The sequence below is a fragment of the Ctenopharyngodon idella genome, chromosome 1 (genome assembly GCF_019924925.1).
Source record: "Ctenopharyngodon idella isolate HZGC_01 chromosome 1, HZGC01, whole genome shotgun sequence".
NCBI lineage: Eukaryota > Metazoa > Chordata > Actinopteri > Cypriniformes > Xenocyprididae > Ctenopharyngodon > Ctenopharyngodon idella.
In genome coordinates this window covers 41,624,815-41,641,178 of record NC_067220.1, presented here as the reverse complement: position 1 = coordinate 41,641,178, position 16,364 = coordinate 41,624,815, and the positions used below count along the sequence as shown (strand labels likewise).

The 16,364-nt window shown below is 38.0% G+C and overlaps 2 protein-coding genes across 4 annotated transcripts; both read right to left on the bottom strand.

Moving 5' to 3' along the window:
• Positions 1-4,151: 4,151 nt before the first annotated feature.
• Positions 4,152-5,609, bottom strand: LOC127515469 (lysozyme C, milk isozyme-like). 2 transcript variants are annotated; one of them, XM_051899146.1, is made up of 5 exons: positions 5,513-5,603; positions 5,259-5,482; positions 5,017-5,077; positions 4,783-4,824; positions 4,152-4,517 (listed from the first exon to the last, which is right to left on the bottom strand). In XM_051899146.1, the coding sequence occupies exons 1-5, from the start codon at positions 5,554-5,556 to the stop codon at positions 4,448-4,450; spliced, it is 441 nt and encodes a 146-aa protein (XP_051755106.1). In that variant the 5' UTR covers positions 5,557-5,603; the 3' UTR covers positions 4,152-4,447. The 2 variants fall into 2 exon arrangements, with proteins under 2 accessions (XP_051755106.1, XP_051755098.1); XM_051899138.1 differs by having other exon boundaries at positions 5,259-5,609.
• Positions 5,610-9,725: 4,116 nt separating this feature from the next.
• On the bottom strand, positions 9,726-12,955 carry LOC127520302 (collagen alpha-1(III) chain-like). 2 transcript variants are annotated; one of them, XM_051908282.1, is made up of 6 exons: positions 12,788-12,955; positions 11,664-12,165; positions 11,228-11,578; positions 10,932-11,001; positions 10,553-10,579; positions 9,726-10,147 (listed from the first exon to the last, which is right to left on the bottom strand). In XM_051908282.1, the coding sequence occupies exons 2-6, from the start codon at positions 12,145-12,147 to the stop codon at positions 10,078-10,080; spliced, it is 1,002 nt and encodes a 333-aa protein (XP_051764242.1). In that variant the 5' UTR covers positions 12,148-12,165; positions 12,788-12,955; the 3' UTR covers positions 9,726-10,077. The 2 variants fall into 2 exon arrangements, with proteins under 2 accessions (XP_051764242.1, XP_051764250.1); XM_051908290.1 differs by having other exon boundaries at positions 10,553-10,576.
• Between the last annotated feature and the right edge of the window lie 3,409 nt (positions 12,956-16,364).

Below are 16,364 nucleotides of genomic sequence, written 5' to 3'. Positions count from 1 at the left end.
TTTTTATAGAAGCCTTTTATTGCCTTTTAGATTTAACTTTCCCTACGCATGTGCTCTTGCCCAAATGCCGTCCAGTAACTACACTGATAATTTTTGTTTTATATACAACTACAAATAAAAAGCATTTTTAACAGAGTATATTTAGCAAGAAAATACTATTTCAGTCTTTCTACTTATGTGTGAAATTTAGCAATGTCTGAGTGAAATTAGTTTCAAAGTAAATCCTACACATTTATTTTTTTTTTTTCAGTGTAAGAAATTACAAATAGATCATTCAATGCAGTGTCCATAGTGTGTGTACTAATTACATGCTGCTAATCACGGTCTTCAGACAAGCGATGTCATCTGTGACGTCATCATCAATCAAATCTATAAGGAGAAAACAGAAAAAATCAAATCCTTATTCAATTGGCTCACTGTGAATGCTTAGAAAGCCATAGGAATCTGGCAGAGTCCAGAAATTCATTGTTTAGGATATAGTGTTATGATTGGTGCGACATTTTCTAACCAGAGCAGCTCATGTTGCAGACATTGAGTGACGGCTTCATGCCGGAATCACAGGCCCACTGATCACTGAGCTGAAACACACCATACAGGTGCCAGACGGGCCGCTCCTTTTGCCCAAAAGAGTTGGTATTAAAGGGCTCCTTAGGCTTGGCGGCGATCGCTTTGACATAGCTGGTGTTGAAGCCTGAGGCACTGGCCATGCAGACAACTGCCACAGAACGAAGGGAATAAAGGGTGTGAGGCTGATAAACCTTTCATCTGCACATTAAGTGACATAAATATGGTGACCAAAAGTTAGATAGAAAAGGGAATCTGTTACTCACGTCTAGCGATGAGATCATCCACGGTCATTTTGTTTCCCATGGCCCTAATCACAGGAATCTGAGCAGCGTCCAGCTGAGCCTTCAGCTCACACTTACTCAGAATCCGTCCCTCAGTCACACTGAACACCAGCAGAACCAGAGCCAATGACGCCAACATCTTCACTGAGAGAACGCTCTTCATCTCTGATTTCTGGAGATGAATCACAGGAAAGTAAAAGCACAGATAAATGGAAATTTATTTTTTGTTATAGTACTGTCATGACAACTCTTGGAGTGTTTGGCATGGTAATAAATATGACAGTGTTGATATGTTGATATGGTCGTAGATCTGCTACGCTGCTGCTGCTGCTGTTGGTTATTGCTGCTGCTGCAGAGCAAGTACAGGATTTGCTACTGCCAGTAGAGACACAACATGCTGCTGTGAGCAAGTAAGACATAGCCTACTGCTGCTGTACAATATAGTGCACATGAATTACCCGTGTCAGATCTAGACAGGTGGAGCTGGGAAAGGTGGTTTCTGAAAGCGTGCTGCAAATGCTGACCAAGTATTTGAAGGTTTAGCAGCGAGATCATTGGCTACTGATACAGCAGGAACCAATCAGCTGTGCCCTATAGAGAATGATGTGATTGCAAGCAGATTGAGTTAAGAGCCAATCAGCCTGCGCCATCTAGAGTTTCATGACAGAACTCTGTATTTATATTAATTTGGTTGCACAGGTATAATGCACAGAAGCCCATTAAAATGGCTCATTATTTTATTCTGATCATGAAAACAAACTAATAAATTATATATACTTCATTAAGGATGCTTTAAATTGATCAAAAGTGACAGAATCTATTTTAAATAAATGCTGTTCTTTTTTACTTTCTATTCATCACCTAAAAAAAACTGTATCACGGTTTCAGCAAAATTATGAAGCAGCACAACTGTTTTTATCATAAGAAATGTTTCTTAAGCAGCAAATCAGCATATTAGAATGATTTTTGAAGGATCTTGTGACACTGAAGACTGGAGTAATGATGCTGAAAATTCAGCTTTGATCACATTTTAAAATATATTCAAATAGAAAATAATAGCAATAATATTTCACAATATTGCTGTTTTACTGTATTTTTGATCAAGTAAATGCAGCCTTGTTAGGCAAAAGAGACTCCTTTCAAAAACAGTAAAACATCTTACCAACCCCAAATGAACTTTACTGTATATTTGTTGCATAGTCACAATAACCAGCAAGGCATTTCATACCAGTTTGATCACAAAACCTGCAATCAAACTGCAGGAGGAACTGTATTAAATGACTCTTACCAGACGTTCTGTGTTGGAAATAAAAATAAATGAGAGTCTTGAATTGTTTCTCAGTCTTCACTGTCCTTCTGTTCTGTGACCCTTCAGACTTATATATGTTAGAGTCACTTCCACCTGCAGCTGCACCTGAGCTTTTGGTTCATCCTACCTGTAATACTGAGATTAATGTTTTGTTTTTTTTTGGTCTAAATTTATGTCAGGGGAAGATGGTCTCGCCCTGTTGAGTTTTGGTTCCTCCCAAGGTTTCTCCATCCACCCAAACCAACCGCCTTGGGGTTGCACAGTCTTGTGCCTAAGTCCCTGTATAAATTAAAAAACTGGCTTGTGTTTGCTGTGATGTGATGTTCAGGTCACTCTTTCAATTGTCTTCCAGCTGTGAGTGTTTCTGGAGCTGATGTTGCATGACTGCAATAGACATATAATCGAGGACAGAAGACGCTTTTTAAAGCTTTAAATCCTCACTTGCTTTTCCTTGGGTGGATCGGTTGGTGGTGTGAACCTGACGATTCCTTGTAAAGACTTTTTTGGGCAAGGCACTGTCATTTGTCAATAGACGTTTCTAGAAACTCACAATGGTTTTAGTCAAGAAATTATTTCAACCAACCTAATTTAAGGATCATTCAGGAATTATGAATTATCCAATTCAAATCAGACTTGATCTTCAGCATTGTTACACTAATGTTTTGCAGCTTACATTAGTGTGTCAAAGGCTTGTGAAACTTGTAAATTTATGTAGGAACAGTGATGCTTTACTTGGAAAGCCTGCCCAGTTTAGTAATTGAGTTTTTAAGTTTTATTGGCATAATGCTTTTCACAATACATTTTGATCGAAAGCTGCTTTGGTGAATATAGTGCCTAAAAAAAGATTGGTTGTTTGGTTTGGGTGGATGAAGAAGAAACCTTGGGAGGAACCAAAACTGTCCAGGGAAAGACCATATTTCTCTGAGACGAGCATCAAATATTAATCTTAGTATTAATGGTGGGATGAACCAAAGCAAAGGTGCAGCAGCAGGTGTAGTCGACTCTAACGTATATAAGTCTGATTGGGTCACAGACAGTGAAGAACATCTGATATGAAGACTCGTTCATCTGTATCTCCAACCACAGAACATCTGGTAAGAAATAAAATGTTTCAGAAAATGCATTGTGCATTGACCAAATAAAAGTATTTATATATATATTTTTAAATAAAGTGTATATTAATATTATTGAATATATTTATAATAAAATCTATGCACTTTTATGTATAAAATAGTTAATAAAATAGAACATTCTAAAATAGTGTTCATTCCATCTTAATAAAATAAGAATGTATTTATTTCATTATTAGTTTGGTTGTTTGCCAAACTGAAAATAATGACATTTTTGTGCTGCTTATTATATAACACTATATCAATGGATCGACAACTAGATTTACAGGTTTTTTTTTTTTTTTCATAATTGTACTACAGTAAAAAGTACTGCAAGGGGAAAGTATTACGGAGCCCTGAAAGGGACATGGTGATGAAAAAAAAATGAGATAGGCGGAAAAATTACATGTCAGAACTTTTACGTTTTCTAGCAAATGTTTTGAGTTCCCCTGAGAAACTTTGCATTTGTTCAAAAAACCTTTGCCTTCCATCGCAAAACGTTTGTGTTCCCCCAAGAAACCTTGTGTTTACTTGCTAAATTTTTGCATTCCCCTGAGAAATTTTGCATTCACTTGCAAAACTTTTGCTTTCCCCTTAGAAACTTTGTGTTCACTTGCAAAAGTTTTTTGAGTTCTTTGTGAGCAAATGCAAAGTTTATCGGGGGAGTGAAAAAGTTTTGTGAGGAAATGCAAAGGTAAAAAAAAATCACCATGTCCCTTTAGGGGCTCTGTAAAGTATAAGTGTAAAATGCCTAGAATGCAGATTGCAATATATTTCAGACCACAGGTGGAGCTGGTGATGATGAAGCCAAAACAATACCAATTGACAAGTTCAGTTATTTAAGCTTCATGCTTTATTTGTAATAATGAAAAGACATTTTGAGCACTCCAGTTTTTTATTTTATTGCTTATGATAAAATTACAGTATTTAAAAGCCCTCAGCAGCAGCACAACGATATTAGATACAGCGATATATATTTAGACAGAAATGTAAACATTCACAGTATTACAGCAATAAACTAAAGTGTCTTAATGCACAAACTCTCTCTATTAAAAGTCATTAGACATTTAATAAACTCACACAGATACCGCCACCTTCACAATATTGACCTCAGAGGTATGGAAACCATCAGACTGTTGTGTTTGTAAGGAAGTTAGAGCGAGCCTGTTGGCCCGTCTGTTTTAAACACAGTCTGCAAAGTACTTTGAGGGAACAACAGAGCGACACTCCTTCACCATCAGCGCCTCCAAACTGTAACACACCAAAGACAATCACACGTTGAACATTGAGGCCTGGTTATATTGTTCAAGCCTCTAACACATTCGTATTTTGTATTATTCTGTATTTCTGAATTTTATATATATTGTATTTTTTTATATTATATTGATGAAGGTTGAATTTATGTCTGCCATGTAATAGTCTGTAAAGCTGATATGGCAATACATTTAAATACAATAACAAAATGTATGATTTCACTTGATTTGTAAAACTTTCACCAGTAAATCTATAAACTTACATCTTATTACCATCAGTGGGCTTCTCTTTGGGTTTAGGCTTCCTGTTAAGAAATAAGACACATAATACTTACAGTTTCAGTTCTTTTATAACTTGTGTTAACACATTTTTTTATTATTATGCCATTATTATCATGGCAAACTAACATAAAGAAAAGCATGTCCTGCTTTGAATTAATATTTTAAACACCGTTGGTAACTAAAACAAGCCTGTGTTTGAGCTTGTGTGAACTTACATGGTGTTCATCAGGGTCTTCAGGCAGGCAATGTCATTGCTAATGTCATCATCAATCAGAGCTTTTGTACAAAAAAAAAAGAAAGAAAAAGAATTCAAAATCTTGCTCAATTGGCTTATTGATTGGTTTTTAAACTTTCACAGTATTCACTTTCTCTTTCAGATTTTCAATGCAGAAATTAAAAACAATTTGGTTTATGATAAATGCAGACTTTAGGTGCTACTTTTGCCTCTTAATCTCACCAGAGCAGCTCATGTTGCAGACATTGAGTGACGGCATCATGCCGGAATCACAGGCCAGATGATCACTGAGCTGAAACACACCGTACAGCTGCCCGGAAACTTTGGCAGTAGCGTTCAGCTGTGGATGCTTGGTCTCATGGTCGGACACCTGTGGTCCTTTAGTGGGGGCCTGTGCATGAGGCTTGGGTGGGATTTTAGATGGAGCTTGAGGAGGAACTCGAGCTTGAGGAGGAACTCGAGCTTGAGGTGGAACTCGAGCTGGGGCTTGAGCTGGTTTCATCTCCTTATTGTTGATCATGATTGCTTTGACAAAGCTGGTGTTGAAGGCTGAGCTGTTGGCCTTGCAGACAACTGCCTCAGAAAGGAAGGAAGAAAGACATAATCTGATATAAAACATGGCAGTTTGGCTTTCTAAAGACGAAGAGAGAACCTGACATAAAAATGACTCACGTCTAGCGATGAGATTGCTCCATGGTTATTTTCTCTCCCATGGCCGTAATCTGCTGAAACTGAGCGGCGTCCAGCTGAGCCTTCAGCTCACATTTACTGAGAATCCGTCCCTCCACCGCACTGGACACCAGCAGAACCAGAGCCAACGCCGCCAACATCTTCACTGAGAGAACGCTCTTCATCTCTCTATGATCGGAGCTTAACTGCATTAGATAAACCCAGAGAACTGATTACATCTTCAACACTGTAAAACCAAACACTCAAAATAATTAATTGATTTGAGTAGGACAAACTTAAACAAATTAGTTTAGTCAGATTATCTTTTATGAGTATTTAGCACTTTCGTTTTCTTTCAACTTCACTGAACTGATGTATTTTAAGTAAACTGCTTAAGTGTCATTGTTTTGAGTTTTATGAACTTATTTCTTTTAATTTAGACAAACTTTAACTGAAAGTTTAACTGAAACTGGGCTGGGATTTCTTTTTCCCAGCACTCTTTGCCCATGGCACTCGAAAGTGAGAGTAAATGCTAAAATTAATTGTTATATAATGTTTTTTTTTTTTTTTTTGTGCAAGATTAATGTTAAGTAAGAGATTTAGTAGTGATTAATGTTTTGTTTTGCTAATTTAGAAGAGTTTCTGTTAATCTGGGTTTTTTGAGAGTTACCATCATGGTGACAAGTGGTGTATATGGCTTGGTTTGAGAACAGATATATTAAATGCTTTATATTGCTATTGTTAATATGTTAGCAAATTAGCATTTTCTAACAGAAATATAAATATCTGTAATATTTTAGTTCTGATCATGCATGAAAAATGTCTCTATTTATATATATGTATATATATATATATATATATATATATATATATATATATATATATATTTGTATATATATATATATATATAAGGCTCAACTTAGCTAATATTTACATTTTAATTACGGGATCTATATAAATAGAGACGATATATATATATATATATATATATATGATAATGCAATACACAAAAACAAAACATTTGCATTTATTAATTTAGCAGATGCTTTCATCTATCTATCTATATATATGTGAACATATTTCACTATATTTATATGTACTATATTTCACAAAAACAAATAATTTACATTTAATAATTCAGCAGATGCTTTCATCTAAAATTGTTATAATTTTTAAATAAATACATCATTTATATTATCACCAAAGTCAGCCCCAACAGACATTTTTTTTTTTTTTTTAAGAATAACCAGCTGATTAAATTATTAGTTTGAGCGAAAAATATGAAATAAAGTATGGTGACTGTGATCGGAACTGTCATGTGTCTTACCAGACGTTCTGTTGAGATGATTCTTGTTGGAGGATATTCTAGCTTTAGTGTTTTTCTGTACTGTGGTCCATCTTATATATGTTCGAGTGACCTCCACCTGTGCTGTTGGTCCATCCCATCATCACGAGGAGATTGTGTTACTGTGATGTCATTCTTAAACAAATTGGGAAAAAAATCACAAATGCTTGCCAGGGTGTTCAGGTTGTCATGTTTATTTATTTATGTGCACTATTTTTCCCCAGTGATTTCCAGCTGTGACTGGAGTGATTTCTGTTTTGAAGCTGATGTTTTGTTACTTGAGCCTTTGAGCTGTTTGCCTTTGGATTATGATGTTCTGCAACACACACACACACACACGCACAGCACATTTCCTATTCAAATAGATGAATACTGCAGTCTCGTCATTCTCATCTCATCTTCATCTAGAGTCCACAGCTCATATAATAGAGGACAGTATGACTCTCTAAAGCCCTAAATCTTTATTGTTTTGTTTGGGTGGATTTGAAGAGCTGAAAATGGTTTTGGTGTAATTAAAGGATTATTTAACAGTTATGAATTATGCAATGAAAAAATTTCAAATCAAACAGGATCTTCTGTATTGTCACACCAGATTGGTTTTGTGATCCAGAGTTTGTTCTCACAAAACTTAAATATATTTGTCTCTTTCTATGCAGCTTTGTTTATGGTATGCTGATCATTATACTTGTAATGATTACACTTGTTTTAAGAATAAGAATAAGCTTACTTTTATATGCAATTAGGCTTTATTTTTTAACTTTAGATGCTTTACTGGTTCAGTCTGACAAACTGAAGTCAGTATGTCTGTAGAAATTTTCACCATTACAGTCAGAGTCTCAGTCCAAATCTCTGAGCGACACTGTGAAGGTTCATTTGAGTTTATTCAAATAGTGCACAAATACTTTAGGGAAAATACTTGCTCTGACCTTTTTGTAAATATGAAAATTTTTGTAAATATGAATTTCACGTGGCACAGGTCAAACAATAAAAGTGGTAAAAGGGTTTTGTAACCACAATTTCAACGATTATTTCTTGTGAGTATGCAATCACCACCTTTTAAAATGTTATTTTATTAAAAACAGAATTTATTTGCACCTGATGGCTGCATTATTCAGCACTGATCTGAGCAGGGTTGCCAGGTCTGCTCAACAAAACTAGACCAATGCAATTTTCTCTGTCCGGGGGCCGAATTCTCTGCCGAAATTGTATGTTCAGGGATGGGGATTGGGGAGAAAGGGGTGGCAGGCAGGGCTTGAAATTAACTATTTTGCTCACCAGCCACTGTGGCTAGTGGTTTTCCAAAGTTACTGGCCACTCAGCATTTTCACTAACCACAATTTTGACATCAATAACATTAGAAAACCTGCCATATAGATATTTTTAATATTATCTCATATTTTGGCAGCAGATATATTAGGCTGCTGTCACTTTAAGACCTGACGCACGGATCCATTATACTGTTACACATGCGTTTTCTTTCTCAACTGAGAAAAAATTTGCCAAAACCTGCATTTTGATATTATTTTGTGTGTATTTGGCTGTTTAAGTGCAAAAAGCAGTGGAAAAAAAACTCAATTTAGTACTGAGAGGCGGCTTTATGTGCGTGTATGGGTGTGAGCACAAAATCTACAGGAATGAGTAAAATTATGTGCAATATGTGCAATCCCATGCCGAAATTCATGCCCTGTAACACCAACAATATTCATCTAGAGCAAATGAAAGGAGTGAGTGAGAGAAGGCGGGTTTGTGTGTCAACTCGCTGTCGGAGAGATGAGAAAGAGAGAAAGTGCAGCTGGTGTCGTGTATCTGTTCTGCTGAAAAATGAGTATTGGAAGTGTTTCCAATATTTCAGTACCCGCCAATTTCAGCAGTGACTGCGTTACATGCCACTGCTGAAATCCACCCGCATTTGTCAGGTTGGTGGTTGGTAATGTCAAGCCCTGGTGCCTGGGGAAATCAACCCATGAAAATGAAAATCAACCTGCAGGGCAACAATTTAAAAGTAGTCCATTTCCGCAGGAAAACTGTGGACTTGGCAACACTGGACCTGAGAATGATCCAAAGAGCATTCTGTGTACAAAGCAGTTAACATGGTCAATGCAACTAATTTGCTTATGTAATATAATATGTCCCTCCTAATGGGAGGAACGGGCACTGCACAATGGATTTGGTTAAACAGAGTTTACTTTTTATTGTGAGTCATTATTATGAAGCTTGGGGCAGGTGCACAGACAAAGGGGAAAAATCAGACATAAGAACATAAAACGTAAATGTTTTGAGCCCTCCAAAATTAATAAAACATCTACAAACAAATTTTTTTAATTTAAATGTCATAAAAATAATAGAGAAAGATGTTCTTTGCAGCCAGATTGTGTAGTTAGTTATGACATCTACCAGCGGGGGTTAACAAGACCGTACAAAAACCACCTAAATCCTGACTTCTTGAATGGTATACACTTGCTTTGTGATGAACAAAACGTTTGTGTAAAACTCCAATGAGATATTTGTATCTGTGTGACGTTTGCTCGGTTGTCATGGATTTAGTGAACCAGAGTTGCAACATAGTTGTTGGTGTTAGCACACAAATATTCATTTCAGAAAGGCTTTCAACCTTTCACTCACGCAAACATTGATTTATTGATGTTTTATTGTTAAGACAGACTTAGACAAGGAACTCTTTTATGAATATTGCTTTATTTGCATTCTGAGGCATGCTAATTACATGTAGAAGCATTGATCAACATAATTGTGGCTATTTTGAGAACATTTTCCTGGTATATTTTGACAAGTGCAACTGAAGATTGAAATAAAAGACATAAAAGTCTGAGAACTGATAAATTTAACTAATTTATGTGAGTGTGAACAGTAGTTACTCTTTGAAAGACATTTTCCAGCAGATTAACAAACACCAAAGAGGTTTTGAAGCACTGCTGTCATGGATGCAAACATCAAGTGTTGGGTTTATTTCAGTAATGCATTAGGATGAAGCTTGACAGAATATTCATGTCTGAAGAAACGCTGAATGTGTTAGACACACTCAGCAAAGTGCTGCAAAGGATTGACATTGAGGCACTCCTTCACGAACAACAAGGGCTTCCTAAAAGACAATAAACACAAACTTGTAAAACAGGCTAAACATCGTGTATACCTTATTGATGTGGCTTATCTTAACATTGTAAATGCTACTGCAAACACAGAGCACACAATTTAAATGATTTACATAAGCAGTTGCTTATGAAAATACGTTTTAGATACTTATATTTCATCATATATTTATTTATTTTGTCCAATATATATATATATATATATATATATATATATATATATATATATATACAAAATACATTTTGCATTTACCCGAAAATGTAAATTTGGTGTACTAAATATATTTTTACTTTGAAAAAATTATTTCCTGAAGCCTTTCAGGTATTGAATAAAATATAAATATATTTATAATCAGTATTTCTCTTGACTCATGCAATCTTTCAGTTGTTTGACTTACTTCTTGTGCCGAGGAGCTGGAGCACTGCTGTAAGAAAACAGGACCAGGAATGTTATTATTATTTAATATGTCTACTACTTGTTAAAAAAGTGAGAAATTGGGTAATCATGAGAAAAATACATTTGTTTAGTTGATTTTAGTCGTATTAGAATGGTCTACAATGAAAACATTTGGTGATTTGCAATTAAAATGCATTGCAATTAAAATTCTTTTTGCAGATTTAAAGCCACAACAATGCTATAAAATTGAGGTAAGTTATGCAAATGACTGAATGTGGTGACTACTAATGGGAGCGGAGACTGTGATCACATGATTAGCAAGACTATGCAACTGTTATAATCGACTACTGATTTGAAGATGTGAAAAGTTGATGACTTACGCATTGTTCCCGCTGTCCAACAGGGTCTTCAGGCAGGCGATGTCATCCCTGATGTCATCATCAATCAGAGCTTTAGAAGACAAAATTTACGAGATGTCACTCAATGTACAAATCACATTGTACAAATTCAAGTTTTTTCATGAGATCAGGGTTGAATCTGTTCTGTTATGCTTGCTTTTTTCTAAAAATCATGCGTTTTCATTCAAATCACATAATGCAAATTCATACAAAGTCCTTGTAAAATAGTTATGTGTTCCCATGAGGTAATTACTTTTGTGACCAGTCACATGACTCACCTCTGCAGTCTATGCGGCAGATGTTCAGACTCTGGCCAGGTCCGGAACTGCACGCCACGCGATCGCTCAGCTGGAAGATTCCATACAGTGTTGTGGGGACACGAGCGGAGCTTTCTCTGGAATCCTCCTCTGAACTGCTGCCAGACAAGCTAGGTGGGTTCCTGTCACGTCCCCCACCAGGGGATCTCTTTCCTCTTCCACCGGGACGGCCCTGACTAGGTTTTCCCCCTGGTCTTCCATTGGGTTGTTGTACTGGTTTGGGAGGGGGTCCTGCTGGAGGTCTGACGTCACCTTGGATCGGGCTGACCAGTTTGGTGTTGAACTTTGACACACGCTCCACAGAGCAGACGACTGAAAGAGAGACAGAAACGCGCTTGGCTTACATTTGTACCATTACTAGTACTCAGCTGACAGCATTTACACTTGCAAAACTTACTTTTGGCGATGAGGACCAAATCTACAGCCCTATTTCCAGGCACAGTCACATTTCCAGGTCCAGACACATTTCCAGGTGCAGTCACATTTCCAGGCGCAACCACATTTCCAGGTGCAGTCACATTTCCAGGCGCAACCACATTTCCAGGTGCAGTCACATTTCCAGGTCCAGACACATTTCCAGGTGCAGTCACATTTCCAGGCGCAACCACATTTCCAGGCGCAGTCACATTTCCAGGCCCACTTCCAGGCCCAGCTCCTGTCACATCTCCAAACCCAGGAGTGATGTTTCCTCCAGGCACACTTCCTCCAGGCACACTTCCTCCCTGATTTCCTCCCTGATTTCCTCCCTGATTTCCTCCCAGAGCCGCCACGAGCTGCTCCTTCAGCTCACATTTACTCAGAATCCGTCCCTCACTCACACTGGACACCAGCAGAACCAGAGCCAACCCCGCAAACATCTTCACTGAGAGAACGCGCTTCATCTCTCTCTGCTTGTATATCTGGGGATTAAACACAGAACAATGAATAAATCCAATGAAACAATCATAATCTGCAATAAAACTCAATAAAAAGTAAATTCTCTTGCATCAATAAAATGCTTGCAATGAAGGAACCTAACAATCACCAATTAGCAACCTTCTGGGTTCAGAAAAAATGTGCAAAAATTGTACCCTTAGGTTGTCATTTGGGGCAGTACCCTCAAAGGTACACCTTTGTGCCTTATTTACCCCTAAAAGGTTCAAAGTAGTACCTTAGTAGTACATACGTATTACTACTTTAGGGTATAATATGCACCTTTTAGGGGCAGATAAAAAACAAAGATGCCCCTTAAGGTACATTTTTGCAATTTTTACTGACAGTGTTCCAAGCCTAAAGTTTGGTTGGTCAAGCCCAAGTAGGGTATTTAAACACAAATGTTTTTTAATCATTATGCTCTTTAATAAAGCAACTGGTTGGTCTAGAGGAAACGCTCATGCAACTAAACACTTTACATGTAATCTTCTACAACCAAATGGCTCATTACTGTTGCATATTTTAACAAAGTTATAAAACTATGCATGAGCATTTTTAGCCTAGCAGATAAATGAGAGCAATATTTGAGAGTTCAGAAGTGATTTTTACCAGAGATGCTATGTCTGTTGTAGATGGAGATCTAGTCTTCACTCTTGCTTCAGGCTGGTGTTTGTTTCCACCGTCTGATGTGTGCTGAATGGATGATCATGGGGATTTTTATACTAAACTATGATGTGATGACCTCACTGCTTCGAAACTCACTAAACCTGTTGATAAAACACCACATGACTTGGATTCCAAAGACAAATGGCATGTATTGCTTCATTATTTTGAAGTCACTCTTTATCTGGCATGTCTGCTGATGTAATTGACACGCTCAGGTGGAGGTGAGTCAGGTTTTGCCTCGTCACTATTTCCTCGCACCATTTCAGCTATTTTTAGACTGTGACCATGTAATGTGACCTCATGTCTCTGTTGTGCTAGGTTCCTTCAGAATTGGACACAGTGGCCCTGCAAATAAATTAACAATTTCAATATTTTTTTATTTTACTTTTTAATTCGAAAAGGTTATCATTGAACTTAAGAACTCAAGAAATCATATTTTACTCAGGTCCAAAGTATCAGAGCAATTCTTGACTTGTTTTTGGTGTGCTGTATAATGATTTAAATTGAAAAAATAAATTCCCTTACGGAACAAAAACATATGCAAAATATATTGCAAAATATAATGCAATATATTACATAATACATTTCCATATATGGAAAACTAGTGCTTATATTTTTTCAATATACTGCAATATATACTATATAGCACTAAAAGTGGTATTTGGCTCGTAATCAAACCATTTTTGGTGCTATGTAGCACCGTATCTTTAAAGGTGCTCTACAGCACCTTTTGTCAAATGGTGCTACGTAGAACCCATAAGAGGTGCCATATCGCATTTTATTTCTTCAACAAAAAAGGTGCTAAACAGCAACAACAGTGGTTCTTTGGCTCGTAAAGAACCTTTAAAGGGGCTAACAGGTTATTTGTATGGCAGTTGTGCTATATAGCACCTTAACCACCCCAAAGAACCACTGAAGAACCATACAGGGGTTTAACAGGTTCTGTATACGGTAGTGGTGCTATATAGCACCTCAGTCATCCCAAAGAACCAGTGAAGAACCGCTGAAGAACCACTGAAGCACCAAGATTTGGTGCTATACAGCACTTAATGTGGTTCCCTTATGATTACGAGCCAAAGAACCACTTTTAGTAGTATAAAGCACCATTTTTTTTAGACTGTATGCATTGACTATGTACATTTACATTTAGTCATTTAGCAGACGCTTTTCTCCAAAGCGACTTACAAATGAGAACAGTAGAAGCAATCAAATCAACATGAGTGCAACAGTACGCAAGTGCCGTGTCAAGTCCCAGTTATTCCAGCAAAGTGCTCTTAGTAAGGATTTTTTTTTAAACAGATGGAGAGAGAGAATAGAAATAGAAAAAAGAAAAAGTGCTAATATTACTGGGTCAAGTGTTGACGAAAGAGATATGTTTTTTGAAAATGGCTAATGACTCCACCAGCAGGGAACAGATAAGGAGAATGTCCGTGAGAGTGATTTTGTGCCCCTTTGGGATGGCAGCACAAGGCAATGTTCACTTGCAGAACACAAGCTTCTGGAGGGTGCATAAGTCTGAAGTAGTGAGTTTAGGTATAGGGGTGCAGAGCCAGTGGATGTTCTGTAGGCAAACATTAGAGCCTTGAATTTGATGTGAGCGGCTATTGGCAGCAAGTGCAAACTGATGAAGAGAGGTGTGATGTGCGCTCTCTTCGGCTCGTTAAAGACACCTCTTGCTGCCGCATTCTGGATCAGTTGTAGAGGCTTGCCAGTGCATGCTGGAAGGCCTGCCAAGAGAGCATTACAATAGTCCAGTCTGGATAGAACAAGAGCTTGGACAAGTATTTGTGTGGAATGCTCTGATAGGAAGGGTCTAATCTTTCTAATGTTGTACAAGACAAATCTGCAGGACAGGGCCTTTGTAGAAATCTGTGAAGCTTAAACGATCATCCGTCACCACTCCAAGGTCCCTGGCTGTCCTGGAAGGAGTTATGGTTGATGAACCAAGTTGAATGGAGAGGTTGTGATGAAGTGTTGGGATGGCTCCGACCACAAGCATTTCCGTTTTTGCAAGGTTGAGTGGAAGGTGGTGGTCCTTCATCCAGGCAGAAATCGCTGTCAGGCAGGCTGCGATGCGAGCAGCAACCGTTGGATCATCTGGTTGGAATGAGAGGAGAGTTGTGTGTCATCAGCATAGCAGTGATAGGAAAAACCATGTTCCTGAATGACAGATCCAAGTGATGACATGTAGATGGAGAAGAGAAGTGGTCCAAGCACTGAGCCCTGAGGCACCCCAGTAGCTAGATGTTGCGACTTAGACACCTCACCTCTCCAAGATACCCTGAAGGACCTACCTGAGAGGTAAGATTTGAACCACTGGAATACGGTTTCTGAGATTCCCTTCCTCATGAGGGTTGAGAGGAGGATCTGGTGGTTAACTGTGTCAAAAGCAGCAGACAGATCCAACAAGATGAGTACTGATGATTTTGAAGTTGCTCATGCCAGTCTCAGGGCTTCAGTAACTGAGAGCAGGCCAGTCTCAGTTGAGTGGCCACTCTTGAAGCCATGTATGGCTATATATTGATACATATAAAAATATTTAGAAATGAAGACAAAAATAGCATTACATGTGATTTTCACAAAGTTTTATCCTTTATTGTGTACATACAGTATATTGCACATACATGTTCCCATATAAATGTGAATGTAATGTACACACATATATACACTATATTGCCAAAAGTTTTGGGACACCTGCCTTTACGTGCGCATGAACTTTAATGACATCCCATTTTTATTCCGTAGGGTTTAATATGGAGTTGGCCCACCCTTTGCAGCTATTACAGCTTCAACTCTTCTGGGAAGGCTTTCCACAAGGTTTATAAGTGTGTTTATGGGAATTTTTTTTGGCAACCGCCAAACCAAGATTCATCCATTGGATTGCCAGACAGAGAAGCGTGATTCGTCACTCCAGAGAACACGTCTCCACTGCTCTAGAGTCCAGTGGCGGCGTGCTTTACACCACTGCATCCGACGCTTTGCATTGCACTTGATGATGTAAGGCTTGGATGCAGCTGCTCGACCATGGAAACCCATTCCATGAAGCTCTCTACGCACTGTTCTTGAGCTAATCTGAAGGCCACACAAAGTTTGGAGGTCTGTAGCTATTGACTCTGCAGAAAGATAGTGACTTCTGCGCACTGTGCGCCTCAGCATGAGCTGACCCCGCTCTGTGACGTGGCCTACCACTTTGTGGCTGAGTTGCTGTTGTTTCCAATTGTTTCCACTTTGTTATGATACCACTAACAGTTGACCGTGGAATATTTAGTAGTGAGGAAATTTCACGAATGGACTTATTGCACAGGTGGCAACCTATCACGGTACCACGCCTGAGCTCCTGAGAGGGACCCATTCTTTCACAAATGTTTGTAGAAGCAGTCTGCATGCCTAGGTGCTTGATTTTATACACCTGTGGCCATGGAAGTGATTGGAACACCTGAATTCAATGATTTGGAGGGGCGTCCCAATACTTTTGGCAATATAGTGTATATACACACATTTATGGAATGAGTTACAACAG

Coding starts and splice junctions, on each gene's coding strand:
- LOC127515469 (XM_051899138.1), bottom strand. CDS start 5,556: ATGATCAACAATAAGGAGATGAAACCAGCTCAAGCCCCAGCTCGAGTT. Junction 5,078..5,258: donor CTGCAACATGAGCTGCTCTG/GTGAGATTAAGA, acceptor TTTGTACAAAAG/CTCTGATTGATGATGACATT. Junction 4,518..4,782: donor CCCACTGATGGTAATAAGAT/GTAAGTTTATAG, acceptor GGTGTGTTACAG/TTTGGAGGCGCTGATGGTGA.
- LOC127520302 (XM_051908282.1), bottom strand. CDS start 12,147: ATGAAGCGCGTTCTCTCAGTGAAGATGTTTGCGGGGTTGGCTCTGGTT. Junction 10,580..10,931: donor TTGGACAGCGGGAACAATGC/GTAAGTCATCAA, acceptor GTTTTCTTACAG/CAGTGCTCCAGCTCCTCGGC. Junction 10,148..10,552: donor CCAGCTCCTCGGCACAAGAA/GTAAGTCAAACA, acceptor ATTGTCTTTTAG/GAAGCCCTTGTTGTTCGTGA.